The 13,890-nt window shown below is 40.0% G+C and overlaps 2 protein-coding genes across 2 annotated transcripts in view; one reads left to right on the forward strand and one right to left on the reverse strand.

The window, feature by feature from the left end:
• Positions 1-223: 223 nt before the first annotated feature.
• EIF2AK1 (eukaryotic translation initiation factor 2 alpha kinase 1) lies at positions 224-13,477 on the reverse strand. Its single transcript, XM_039731677.1, has 15 exons — positions 13,009-13,477; positions 12,425-12,583; positions 11,095-11,231; positions 10,384-10,415; positions 9,826-9,925; positions 9,058-9,138; positions 8,596-8,695; positions 6,907-6,958; positions 6,238-6,622; positions 5,064-5,175; positions 3,483-3,589; positions 1,699-1,819; positions 1,509-1,588; positions 901-1,134; positions 224-429 (listed from the first exon to the last, which is right to left on the reverse strand). Exons 1-15 carry the CDS (start codon positions 13,067-13,069, stop codon positions 307-309), a joined length of 1,884 nt encoding a protein of 627 aa, XP_039587611.1. The 5' UTR covers positions 13,070-13,477; the 3' UTR covers positions 224-306.
• Positions 13,478-13,530: 53 nt separating this feature from the next.
• USP42 (ubiquitin specific peptidase 42) overlaps positions 13,531-13,890 on the forward strand; it is a 19,558-nt gene continuing 19,198 nt past the window's right edge. The window contains exon 1 of the mRNA XM_039731674.1: positions 13,531-13,658. The gene's annotated coding sequence lies outside the window, so the exon portion shown is untranslated. The remainder of the gene's footprint in view (positions 13,659-13,890) is intronic.

Genomic DNA, 13,890 nt, shown 5'->3' on the forward strand with positions numbered 1-13,890 from the left:
CGTAAATTAATCCTATGCAAATACGAGCTGTGCTCTTAGTTTTTCCACTGCAACATGATTTTTTTTCTCAGGAGCCTTTGGTCAAGGCAAAAGGATAAATACCTTTTAAGAACAGACAGCCAAATGAAAATGCATTGAAGTATTTTATGTAAAAAAAAAAAAGAAACATTTTTTATAACTTAACACACAATCAAGCGATACCTTTTAAGAACAGACAGCCAAATGAAAATGCATTGAAGTATTTTATATAAAAAAAGAAACATTTTATATAACTTAACACACAGTCAAGCATAGTTCTTCCTGCACTTAAACAGGAGAGCCTTGTCTTGTTTGTTCATCTTGCTCTTCAGAAAGCTGTCTTATTGTCTCCCTCAGTTTCTGTATTTCTTCTTCTTGCTGTCTCACCTTCTGTTGGAGGTTAGAGATAACCTGAAAATGAGAGTCGGTTTACTTCATTTACAGCTAAGCAAGGATAAAAGCCTTATTGACCCACTTGAATTGTGTTTGCAATCCACTACAGCCACAGTGCAGCAGCACTCAGCTACTCTACATTCTTGTTACTATAACTTAAATCCACACAGCAGTGGAGCATGGAAAGGAAAAATTATTAGAAGAATCTGCAGATGTGATGAAAAGCTTTGAAAGCTTTTCTGACCTATAAAAATGCCTCTCAACTGTACAGTCATCAGAAAATTGCCTAAAGTTAATGACCAGCTATCTCATTGCAAAGACACCAGAAATAATACAGTGGCCTAAACACTGTAACCAGAAAAAGAGTTTAAAGAGGAACGTGTGATTAAGTTCAAAGCCAAACACATGTAATGCAGGCAGGGATACAAAGGGCATTTTGTTTTTGTGTTTCTTTAGGCTGTAAGGGTTGGGGTTGCTGGCACAAGTTACCTGGTCTGTGGTGTGGAAGAGTTCACTGTCCCGCAGCTGAGCCGCTGTTGGGCGTTCCGGAGCTCTGGGACTGGTGAGGAGTTTCACATACTTGGCCTGAATAGGCCATTTCTTGTAGAAAGTGTGAGGAATTTGGCCAGTCCTTAAATGTGTAAGAACTTCTGTTCTCTCCATTTCTGTTCCAAATGGTTGGAAGAGTTCTAGCAGGATAACACCCATGCTGTACATGTCTGACTGTTAATGGGGTGAAGAGAAAGTTCTGGGATAACTACTGTTTTAACTTAGTGGGCTTCTTTTTCTTATAAAATCATTATATGAAAAAGTTTCACAACAGTGAAGTGTCACGATGATTTGAAGAGCATCATGACACTACTAAACACAAATTTGATATACAAAAAATGTATATCAAATCGATATACATTTTCAAGATATTAAAAAAAGTTTTGCTTTAACAGCAAATGAGAAGGCAAAGTTGAAATCCATGTTTCAACAAAAACACCAGGAGTGACAGTAGGATTGTTTATGTATTTGCCAATTGAAAGGCTTAACTTATTTCTATTATCTAGCATGTTAATAGAGAAAAGAAGAAACAAACCAGAGTTCTCTACCTTGAAATCATAGTGAGATCCCTGCAGTTGTTCTGGTGAGGCATAGAGGCAGGTTCCCACTCCTGAAGTATGTGTCAGTCCTTTGAAAGGCAAAGGAGATTTAGCAAGTGTTGTTACCCTTGCAAGTAACAGTTTAATGATTTTAATACCATAGAAACTTAAACACTGAAAGCCATTACACTTCTCTTACCATTTATCCGTTCTGTCTGAAACCACTGATCTGCATCATCCCAAAGAAGGTCTTTGCAGGCTAATCCAAAGTCACCTATTTTTACCTGATGATCTGATCCATGTAGGAAGATATTTCTAGGCTGTAAATGAAGACAGAACACAATTTAGAAATATGTCTATATAAAGAATTACAGCATTTCAGTGGTTTCAAAGTCTGTAAAATCCAGTGTTTCACAGGTATGATTATTCAACATTTTTTAGTAGGGGGAGAGAAAAAATAGTCATTGCTGATACCAAATCGTGTTAGCAACACCATTTGGGCCAAAAGACTGCACACCTAGAACAAGGATCTAGAAAAAAAGGAAGAAAAGCAAAACAGAAAAAACCCAAGATTTAGTGAAAACATTAAGTACTTTTTTTTCCCCAACAGAAACTGGGAAATTTGCAGAACATAAGCAGGAACAGGCAAGAGTGGACAGTAAATTTGACCAACTGCTGTAGCAGGAAGGATGACTAAATATCATTGGGCTAGACATAATACAAACCAAAACACTTTTCTGTATGATAAGCAGCTGCAATATGTTACTTGGTTATGGGAAGCTGCTATGAGAAAAAAGCCAAATGATGACAGACTTGAGAGCTCTGACTCAGAAAACTGAAACAGTTTTCATCCATATATTTTGGTTTTAGGACCACTAAGGAGGAGAAATGCAAGCATTATGTACCTAGAAAAATCCCCCAACTTGCTCAGGGGGCACAAGAGAAATAGTTGGTCTTTTATTAGTGTATAAAGGAGATGTGAATATTTTAACAAGAGATGGGCAATCTCCATTCTTTTCCTTTATCCAGTGCAGATCTAACTTAAAAGATGCAGGCTTCTCATATCCACTGAAGTAAAAACATATCTAGGACACCCACCCACTGGACTTCTGTTCTCAGAAATTTACACACTGAAAGACTTTCTCAGAATATTATCTCAGAAATTACAGTCTCTGCTAGGTATCTGTAAAATCACCATTAGAACACTATATGGGGAAACCCGTGAGAACTGGCTCAAAACCAGGTCTGCAGTAACTGTAAGGAACTGTGGAATTCTTTATATAACTACCAGACTCTGGACAATAAGGTCATGATGATGCTAAATGGGTAGGCAAAATGAAAAACTGTTCATCCTGGAACAGTTGACAGAAAAATGAAAATTAATCCAGAGTGAAGACTGAGTGATTTCAAGTAGTTCCAAGCTTCCATATGTGAAGTTTTAATAATCATGATTTCTTCCTACAGCTGCTGTATCAGATGCAGAAAACCTGAGTAGGAAGCAAAGTAGGAAAACACACATTCACTTCCTTGCTTTTCAGGTCTATCAGTAAGCAAACAACTGGAACATATTTTCAACAGCTAACTGTATGCAGTTAGCAAAGGGAGATGTAGTCAAGGGGCTTTGCCTATTTTCATAATTACCTAAAATAATTTTTTTTTGTAATTAAGTCCCTACCCTGGTTAAAGACAGACAAAAGAAAAGCAATCTGACCATGCCTGTTTCTGACAGGAAAATGGCTTCAAAGGAGAAAACACCTCCAGAGCTGAAAATCCACTTGTAAGTCAGTGGATGCTATTTACTATGCTGATAGTAAAGAAAGTATGGCACTGCTATAGAGGAGATTATGTATTTTCTCATATGTAACAACTAAATTCTTAAGAGCCCAGGTCATCTCTAATGCAAGTATGAAGTGGCTTTCATTCTCCCATAATGTAAATTGTCTTTGTTTTCTTCAACCTCAAGTAATAATTTGATGAACTTACTTTAATGTCTCGATGCATCACTCCCATGCTGTGGATATAGCAAACTCCTTCTACTACCTCCTGGAAAATCTTCATTGTCCAGCGAACATCCACGAGGTGGTATGGACCTTAAAACAAATTATTTCAGCTAGTTTTACTGAGTTATGTAAAATTATGGTGGTATGTCTTGTTGAATTATGTTTATTTATGCTGTGGAATACATTTTTAACAGAATGAGCATATTTTAAATATGGATTTTTGCCATGCTTCTCTCAAGATATTTCTGAATCAGCCAAAAGTCACTAACATCAAAATTCCAAAAAGGAAAGTTCAGGGAACATGAACATATATCCTTCTGAAAAGGTTCTTCCAAACCCCAACAGACAGTTATTTGATTATGAATTTAACAAACTCTTTACTTTCATGTAAGTCCTGACCTAGCATGAAAAATACAGTTCCAGATAAAATCATAATCATTTATGTAGTGACATGCTGTCTATATTGCTTTGCACACTTCTTGTTTCATTCCTAATCTTCTGCTGCTGTGCTACCCTCTGAAATTCCTCAATCTCCTCTGGCTGTAGCTGTCCTAAATAAACTTAGCACCTCCTTATTTTGACCATTTTCCACATTGTTATTTTATTAAACTACATTGTCTCCCTGTTCTAATGAACCATATTTAACATATCTTTTTGAACACTCACCATTTACTCACATTTGGATTTCTATCTCTTCATGTCTAATCTATGATAATATTCATCTTTTCCATGAAAAGGTGTGAAAACAGCATTTTGCAAGCTCAAATGCCATCATAGTTCTGTCATTTCCTGACCAGGAACATCATTATTTAGCTTATGAAAGCTAAAATATGATTACAGGAGAGATTAGTGGAAGTCAGCTGACAGTTTGCTGGTAAACCTGTGTCCATGAATGATGAAAACAGATTTACCTAATAGTGATTAAAACCAAGATAAAACATTAATCACACATTTTGTTTTACAACCTGATGTGCATACACATGTTTACAACATGATGTGCTTTTATACAACCACCCCAGAGAATGGAACAAATTCTACTGCTTTAAGAGCATTGGATTTGTTCTCCCAAATGTCAACAGTTACTGATGACTGCTTGGTAGGAGGGCATGAGAACCCCCTGGTCACTCAGAAAAGTCAATGTTACATTCTTCAACCTATTACAAATTAACCTGTCTGGATCAAATGATATGATTGTATTTTCTGCAGCAGATAAATTAGCCTTTAACCAGCTTTCTGAGAAGCAGCAGATTCTGTCAATAAAAAACTCTGTTCCAAATAAGGAGTATTGCCCAGACACTGATCTCCCCTGGTAACAACTACGCCTCAGGCATTCAGTCATTCTTTTTTGAAGAGCTGTCTAAAACTCAGGAATTTCAATTCTTTATACCAGCATCTATCATGCACAAATTCAATACAAGCTGCTATTTGATTAAGCGAATAAAGAATTTAATAAAGATCTGTATTATAAGCTGCTGAAGTAAAATAAAATTAGATAACTGCACTTCAAATTACAAAAAAAATTTATTATTTGCTTTACAATGAATAAGACAGTGATGAATCTTACTAGAAGGGTCCTCTGATCTCTTGTTACATCTTTTATTACGGTCAGCAATCCAGTCCCACAAGGATATTTCACACAACTGCATTTGTATATGAAGCATCAAGTGATACTCCACCTAACAGAAAAATAATTTTGCCATTGTAACATGAACATGAATTTCCTTACTTATTTTCTTTAAAGCAAATAAACCCAAAGTTTATTAAACAAAAACCAAAAGTACATCAAGTATAGTATTAGTAATCTACTGCACTCAAAAAGCAGATGCAACAATGCCATCTAGTTTCGGGGAGTTTTTTGCTTGTTTCTCAAATTTTAACAATCGTTAAATGATAAATGCTAACAAAACTGCCAGATGTATCTTTGATATTCAAATTAGAGTTTGAAACCTTCTAGAAATACTAAACAGAGGTTTATTCCAGCTTAATCAATATAAAATAGCAGAAAAAAAAATGAACTTATTGATACAGGATTTTATGGAATCACATAATTGTTTAGGAAAAGGCCTTTGAGTCCAACTGTTTGATTTATTACCATAAATATGTAGCTCAGTTTCTGGTAACGGACCAGTTCATCTGATAACCTGGACAACTCAAGCAGACACCTTTAAAACTGGGTTTCTTGCAAGAGGGAATTCCAAATGATAGCAAAAGCTTGAAGCATTCCAGAGCTGGCTGTGTTATACAAAACATATCAGTGGTATGGTATAAATGACAAGAAGGTTTTAGAAGCACAAGTGATTCCCTGCCCAAATCTGCTTTTATCTCCTTCCCATGTACTCCTACACTGCATGGGCACCACATGACATACCAGAACACTTTCATCATTAACAGCTGTTTTACCTTTCATTAGTGAAAACTAAAAATGTTCAATTTTGAGGAGGCTATTTAATGCAGCAGTAGCACTTTTTATTCATGCAGGTACTTTGAAAGGACTCAAGAGGCCTAACACATGGAAAGTTCCTCACAGATGCTGAGCTCTGCCAGCTCCTCTGGTCAGCTTCCTTGTGATGATGTTACCCACCTAAGAAAATTTGTCTGAACTCTTGGCCTACTTGCAGTCATTCCATTCTTCTAAATTTATTGTTATCAATCATTCATTTTCACTGTTTATTGAACTACTTTAAAAACATCCTAAAATCAGACAGCAGATAAGGATACTTAAAGAGAACTGTATTTACCTCAAACTCTCCACAGAGTGCTACCTCATTTTTGGAGCATCCTTCAGAGCAGGACTTGCTTTCAGAGGACTCGCCTTCAGTGCTAGCATCTTGATCCAGACTGGAATGAGGTCCCCGTGTTGAATGATTGTCCACATCAGTTGATAAACTGTTACCATTATTTACAAAGCCTCCTTGTAGTTCTGTGGATAATTCACCTTTATTTGGTTTCACACACTCTTTGCTATTGCTGTTTGTAAAGTCATTCCTTACATCCATATTCTGCACTGATTCTCTATGCACATTTTTAGGACTGGTACTGTCACAGGACTTCTTTTCTTGTGAGGTAAGGTCAGCAAAGATAATTGAACTACCACTTTCCACACTCTGGATGTGACAGTGATCACTGAAAATAACAAAGGTAGAGAAATCCAAATAAGTACACAGTTTCATACCATCTATTTGTAATAAACCATACTGAATTTTTTTCCCAGATTGCAAACAGCACTCCCAAGTAAGGGTTCAGCTGCTTCCTCACATAAAACTCCAGGATTACATAACTGTCAGTGCAGGCTCCAGCTGATTTAATACTTTCTACCAGCAGGTATTTTGGAGAGCTGTCTCAGACAGCAATGTCTCAGATGCACAGCTGAAGTTGAATATGTTACCACTGAGATTAGTAATACTCACTTGCTATTCTTTTGCTCCAAAACTAGTGGCTGCAACTCCATTACTGTTTTACCTGTTGGATGCAAAGAAATATGGTATTTCATAAAACAAAGAATGTATATTTACTAAAATACACATATTTACACCCACATATTTACTAAAAATTACCATTTAAGCTGGAGCACCTCACTTAATTTGTTACCTGTGGATAGTTCTAGATTACCTCTATTTCTGCTGCTGCCAAAAGGGGCTTATTAAGTCTACTAAGAAGCCACCCTAATGTGTATTTCATTTATCTTTAAATGAAAAGAAAATATACTTTGTACAGTGTCAATAAAAGGGCTGTACTGGGCTTTCATAGATATCTACTTAGACTTCATCTTTCAGAAGTCAGCCTGTTCAAAGTAAGGGTTTACAATGTATAGAATAACACACAGTTAAAGAAGCAGCTCCACAAGGCATCACCCTTCACATCACACTGCTGCTGTTTTGAAGACACTTGGTATCTTGGAAATAATTGTCATTAAAATTGCATTATTACATGAAAAAACTGTTTCAGCACACAGAAGCAAATATAAAACGTCAGTCTTGTAAGACAAGGGAAACCATTAAGTACCACAGAAGCTACCTATAGATTTCATTATGTACTTCCATTACCACCATTAAATACTTATGAAGGACCCCCAGCATTAAACAACTGCTTCCCTTGAGATTCTCTGGATCACTGGTTAAAAAGTTTTGCCTATTTTACTCTACTTCAACTTTCTCTGCACTTATGCATTTTCTTTAGTGCTTATGGCTGGCTGGGCAACAAGTCAGTGACTTGGAAAGCAATAAAGTTATACAGAGCATAACCAAACCTCCCACTAAGAGAGGATCAAAAGATTTAATTGCTAAAGGCATTCCAGGAAAGGACTAGAAAGGGACCAATGGATTAGGTTACAAAGGGACCAAAGGACAGAGTGTGCAAAGAGCTGAGAACAAAGAACCTGAAGAGAAAAACTGAGAAGGTGTAAAATGAACACAGAAGTAGATAAATTCTCAAGAGTTACAGACAGTACTGATACACAAAAAAATCCAATTGCTTTGTCAATGCAGGACTATGAAACACAATTCATCAAATTTAAAAAGTAACTTGGAAAGCAAAAGAAAGAGTTTTTGGTGTGGGGAGGTTATCATTAAAAGTATGCATTTCCAGGTTCTTTCAGTTTTTCCTAGATCTTTTCCAGATCTGAAGAGAAGCATACTGGGATGTTTATTCTAGTGTTGCTACATTTCTGAGACTTCAAAACATAGTTGCAACTTTGTGGGGTTTTTGCCCTATTCATCACTTTGCCCCCAATATCTGGGGCAGCTCATTCCTCAGCATTCTTTCTTCCCCTTATCAACTCACCACTTCTTGCATTAAAAGATTTTCACTGCATTTCACTGACCTTCACACAACTTTAAATTTCTCCTCATATATTACCACAAATAAAGCTGCTATTTCCACAGTTCCAAGTTAATCACTAAGTAACAGATAAATTATTTGGTAAGGAGGGATTGAATGCACAGAAGGACCTGGTGATCACCTGTAATTTCCCTTTCTTTTAGCTCTTTTAAGGAGGGGGAAAAAAATAGTAATTTTATCAGAGAAGTAATAGACTCCTGAAAATAACAGTACAGAGGTTGTGAGATGCAAGCAAGAATTACACAACGAGCTGTACTTTCCTTTTGGATGCATTGTTTGAACTTGTTCCATCCAAGCAGTGTGATAGCCTACAATATTGGGATGCTGCAGCCCAGCCAGCACTTTGACTTCTCGGAGCACCTAGAAAGACCAAAAATCCCACAGTGTTACACTCCTTTATTCTGTGTGCTTAGTAAACATACAAGGTAACAAAAAGTAAATTTCTTAGAGAGAAAGAACAGATTAAATTGTTACAGTAACAGAAAAAAATTGAAAGCTTTAACACAAATTGAGTCATCATTGTAGAGATGACCAAATTCAACAAATATAGTTCTTTTAATGGACTTCAATGCACCTCATTTACTTTTTTCTACTAGGTACTGATAGGCTCAAACCCTTAGAAATTCAGAATGCATAAAAACTTATATTAGCTACATTACTAAATTAGAACAGAATAAGCTACAGAGGAGTTAAAACAGGAACAAAACACAGGAAGACAATACCTTCATGCAATCTCTTCTTGTAGCCTTCTTAATTTTAATTTTTTTAATAGCATAGAACTGACCATCTAACTTGTTTCTGACCTGAAAACAATTGCAATAGGATAAAATTAGATGTTAATGTGCTTAGATAAATTAAATCCTTTTGAACCCACTATTTTCTAAAATTTTATTTCTGCACCCCATTCCTATGGAATATCACCTGTATCAGGGAATGAAATTGGGATTAGGCCCCTGCTGTCATACAGGGATACTGATAGGTCCTGATAACTGCTTAACAGGTCTCTAATAAATATGTGAGACCACATTTGTCATTTCCACATGGCACATACCTTGTGGGGAACCTTGGGCTGGCCATACACTACAAGTACTTAACACAATTCCACATTGGCTTGGACAGTTTATGCTCATACTGAGGCTAATTTTTTAAAAGCAGTCACAACTAAAGCATTGGGGAGTGCAGACCAATCACTTCTGATGCTGCGTGGAGTCAATATATCATAATAATTCACATGTCAAATAAGGAGTTTTCATTCACTTTAAAAGGGACAAAATGCACAAAGTAAAACATCTGATATATCCTGCTTCTGACAAACAAAATGAATTGCAAGTGAGCAGTTTTTGAAATGAAACGCCAACTTTCTTCTAAGGTACAGATTTGCACCTCTTCTAATCAAAAAACATTTGGCAGTACAACTAAAACAGTAACTCCAAGTTCCAACAAAAAACTAGATATAAGCAGAGTAGTTTTACATGGGAGGTAAAGAATACCTTGTATACTTTGCCATATCCTCCACTTCCTAGCCTTGCAACCTCCTCAAATTCATTCAAGTATCGTGAAGTCTGTGCTTCAAAGAGAACTTCTTTTTCCCTAATCGAGAAAATTTAGGCTGCATTAAACTAAATTACAACTTACAAGTAAGATACAGCTGTACAGATTCTAAAAATATTATTCATGTTATGAAAAGGAGAAAGTACTTTGACATTACCATACTGCACCAGCCTGAGTTTCAGTGAATACTGAAAACCAGCAGACTGAAGAGCATGCACACGTGCTACAAATCCACATTCTGTTTTAACAGAAGTGTTCAAATTGTTTCTTTTACATTGATGCCGGATAAATCTTGTTTTCCTAAACAATGGTACTGACTGCAAGAATTGTACTGAAGAACAAATTATCACCACATCATTTTGAGAATTTGGAGAAACCTTTATATTTTTTTCTGTTTCAGAGCCAAAATATGGAATGCAGTATTAATAATTCAGAGTGGAGCACAGAACTTTGGGGAAGGAGTTAATTTAGTATTTCTACGTGCTTTGAATACATACCCAATTGCAAAAGACTCTCCGTTTTCAAGTTCCTATGAAACAACAAAATCCAACATAAAAACATGCCACATAAAAAGAATAACATGTCTGCTGTGCCAGTGGCATGGACAGCTTCATCAACAAAGAAACTGCAACCTCCTTGGAAGAAACTGAGGTTACTGACAGCCATTCACATGCTGCTGAGAGCTTCACCAAATTGCAGTATTATTATCCCCCTGGTAATCTGTTAACACCTCTCTGCTGGAGAGATTACTGCCCTTTTAGAGTTCTGCTGGCAAACAGGATAAAATGAGGGCTCTAAAATGTGCTTAAAACAAAATTAACTAGCTTAGTTCAAGCAGCGAGATAAGCAGACAGGTCTGATTCAGCCTGAAGTACAAGCACACAAACTACATCTTCCATTAATACAAATATGAGAGTGTTAGCATAACCAACAGTTTAATTAAAAATGGATGTCTGTCAAAAAATATTTACAACACCTTGCCTTTGTTTAGAAAAATTTTAGCTTACTTTATTATTACTATTTAATAAGGTACAAAATATTGATGGCTTCAAAAACTGGTTTGCACCTATAGAACCAGAGCATGCCATCCCAAAGAGCTAAGGAGTTATTTTGTATAACTATTAAAAAGACCCAATCCAATATTAAAAGAATCCCTAAACAAAAGCTCCTTACTGCAGAGGCTGCCAAAGACATGTAACAAAGCTTACCCCATTAAGCACTTGTTGATTAGCTGCTTTCATCAGTTCAGTAATGGCTCTGTTGTGCTGCAGTCTTATAGTACTAAATTCATCACAAAAGACAAAAGGGGAGAGTAACCCTGTTCTTGTGAAAGTCTGACGAAGAACTGCACAAAGGAACAGAAAAAGGTCAGAAAAATATTAAACAAAGCCATCCAATAAGACCACATAAAGTTTTTAAACAAGAAATCTTATTTGAAAGATAACGTGACTGAAAAACTGAACAATCCCTCTAATGCTGCTCCTGTACTCTTAGCAATTTAATCCAAACTAGATCTGCCCAGTGGGAATCCCTTCACAAAATACAGTTATTTGCCATGCCTTCCAGGGTCACAACTGCATCTCCTCTTCCTCCTCACCTCAGCAGACGAGTGAAACAAACATCCACCCGTTCACTTACATTTTACTTTTGGACTTATTTTGATCAGTGAAAAGAAAAACTCAAAGCAGGTTCACAATTATGAGGATGCATTTATAACCAAAAGTGGAAATGTCAAGATTTTTTAATTTCCATCCAAAGCCACACACTTGTGCACATATTCATAATAAGAGAATGAAGTCACTCCCTTCCACCACTTCATCTTCTTCCTATGGAGTAAAACAACTGTGGCAAACAAACCCTCATAAATGCTGGAGATGGGTGCAACTGTGATGTTATAAACGGCATAAATTTTAGCTATGAAAAACACATTAGATTTTCTATAGTCATGTAAAGTAAGGACAAAACCCTTGGGTATGCTTTCTTAAGTGCACTAAGTATACGTCTAAATGAACAAAATAACCACAGTAAGTCATATGCCAAAAAGATATTTTAAAAAATGCTAATTTCCTGAATGATATCAAGAGACTTTATGGCAAAATAAAGAACTTGTAAAGGTATTCGTTCAGATTTTCACAAAATGTAATTTTGAAATATTTAGTGAAGACTGTACTGCAACTAGTTCTTGATAAATATTTTACTAAATTCCTCTTCTACCAGCATTTTCAGATCACACATAACTGTAATATAATTTACCCTGCTGCCCTTCTCATGATGCAACTCACACGACCTAGCGGAAACAGAACTGTCTGATCCTTACATCTACAGCAATATTCTGTTACTGTTTTCAAAAAAAAGACAAGTTGTCATTGCCAATTTAGTTGAGTCAAGGTACTCATTCTCTTCACAGAATCATTCTTGTTCCAGTGGGATGAAACCTACAGCTTTGTACTGGTATTACACTGTAACTCTACACAGGAGGGTCTGGTACACATTGCAGTAAGGCAGTTTGAGAGACAGGAATGAGCTCCTCTTACTAACTTCGGAACAAACCCCTGGAGTGAACGGGGTTGTGCGTGTACATGTGGCAGAGATGCTCCAGCAGGGACACAAGCAGCAGCTGGTTCTGGATGGTCGAAGTGAACTTCACAAATTTTTGCGACCCATTTGCAACTCGCAGCTCCGCCGGCACATCTGAATCTGGAAGAGGACAGTCAGACGAATGAACTTTGGTCTCAGTACACACCTGTTTACCTACACATGAAAACAACGTACAGCCACACAGCTTCATCACAACCTCGGCTCACAGAGGCAGCACCAGAGCTGCCACTGAGCGAGTAGCTTTAAGAGGCTAACTAGGACCCTAATTAATTTTTTTAAGCAGCTACCCGGGGAGGCCGAGGCGGCCCGCGCCCGAGGCAGGGGGAGCTCGCACGGCGGCCTCAGGGCAGGGTGCTGCTGAGGGCCTGCCCGCTCTTGCATCACCCCCGCGGCCGCCGCTGCCTCGGAGCGCTGGGGAAGGGCGGAAGAGGAAGGCGACGGCTCTACCCTCCTTCCCTCCCTGCCAGCCGGGGGAAGGGGCGATTTCCCCGCTCACCCACAGGGCTGCCGCCGGCCCCGCTTACCGTCAAAGCGCGGCTCCGGGCTCTCCTCAGGGAACTCGATGGCGGGCACCGGCGCCCGCATGGCCGCAGCCCTGCCGCCCCTCACATGCCGGGCACCGGGATCCCATCCGCTGCGGCCGGCGGGGCCCGCCCGGCCCGCCGGGGGCGGCTCCGGGGGCCGGGCCAGCGTTTATGGCCGCTCTTTGGGCGCGGAGAGATAAAACATGAACTGGAGGGACAAAGCCGAGAGGGGAACCTTCGGCCCGAGAGGCGGGGACGGGCGGGCAGGAGCTCGTACCGAAGGTCTGCAGCGGGGAGCGGAGCGTCCCCTCCCCTCCGCACGGGGACCGGCACCGCCCGCAGCCCGCGTGAGCCCCGCGCCCGGCCCGGGGGTCGCCGAGCCCCCTCTAGCGGCTCCCGGCCGCGGCACAGGGGCGGTGCCGGTCCCCGTGTGACCCGGAGGCGCTCGCTGCTCCCCCCGCCGCCGCCGCCGCCTCCTCTCCTCCCCCCGCCCGCCTGCCCGGCCGGCGCCGGGCCCCGGATGCAAGAGGCCGGCGGAGGGACGTCATTGTTCCCCGACGGACTGTAACAGTAGGCGGAGCGGGCCGGGCTGAGGCGGGGGCTGCGGCGAGGGGGACCCGGCAGCGCCGAGTCAAGCGGGGCCGAGCCAGGTAATGGGGCTGGGGGGCAGCGCCGGGCCCGGCGGCGGCCCCGGCACAGCCCGGCGGCACCGCGTGCGCCTCCCGCCTGGAAATCAATGGGCCGGGGGGAGGGGCCGGCCCGGGAAAGGGAAGGGAAAGCGACCGGCGGGAGCAGCCGGCTCAGCCCAGCCCAGCCCACCGCGCCGGGGCGCGGGCCGGGCGCCCGGCCGCTGCCCTCCTGGCTGGCGGGCAGCCGGAGGGG

Source organism: Passer montanus, unplaced genomic scaffold (assembly GCF_014805655.1).
Source record: "Passer montanus isolate IOZ18808 unplaced genomic scaffold, ASM1480565v1 scaffold8, whole genome shotgun sequence".
Classification (NCBI taxonomy): Eukaryota; Metazoa; Chordata; class Aves; order Passeriformes; family Passeridae; genus Passer; species Passer montanus.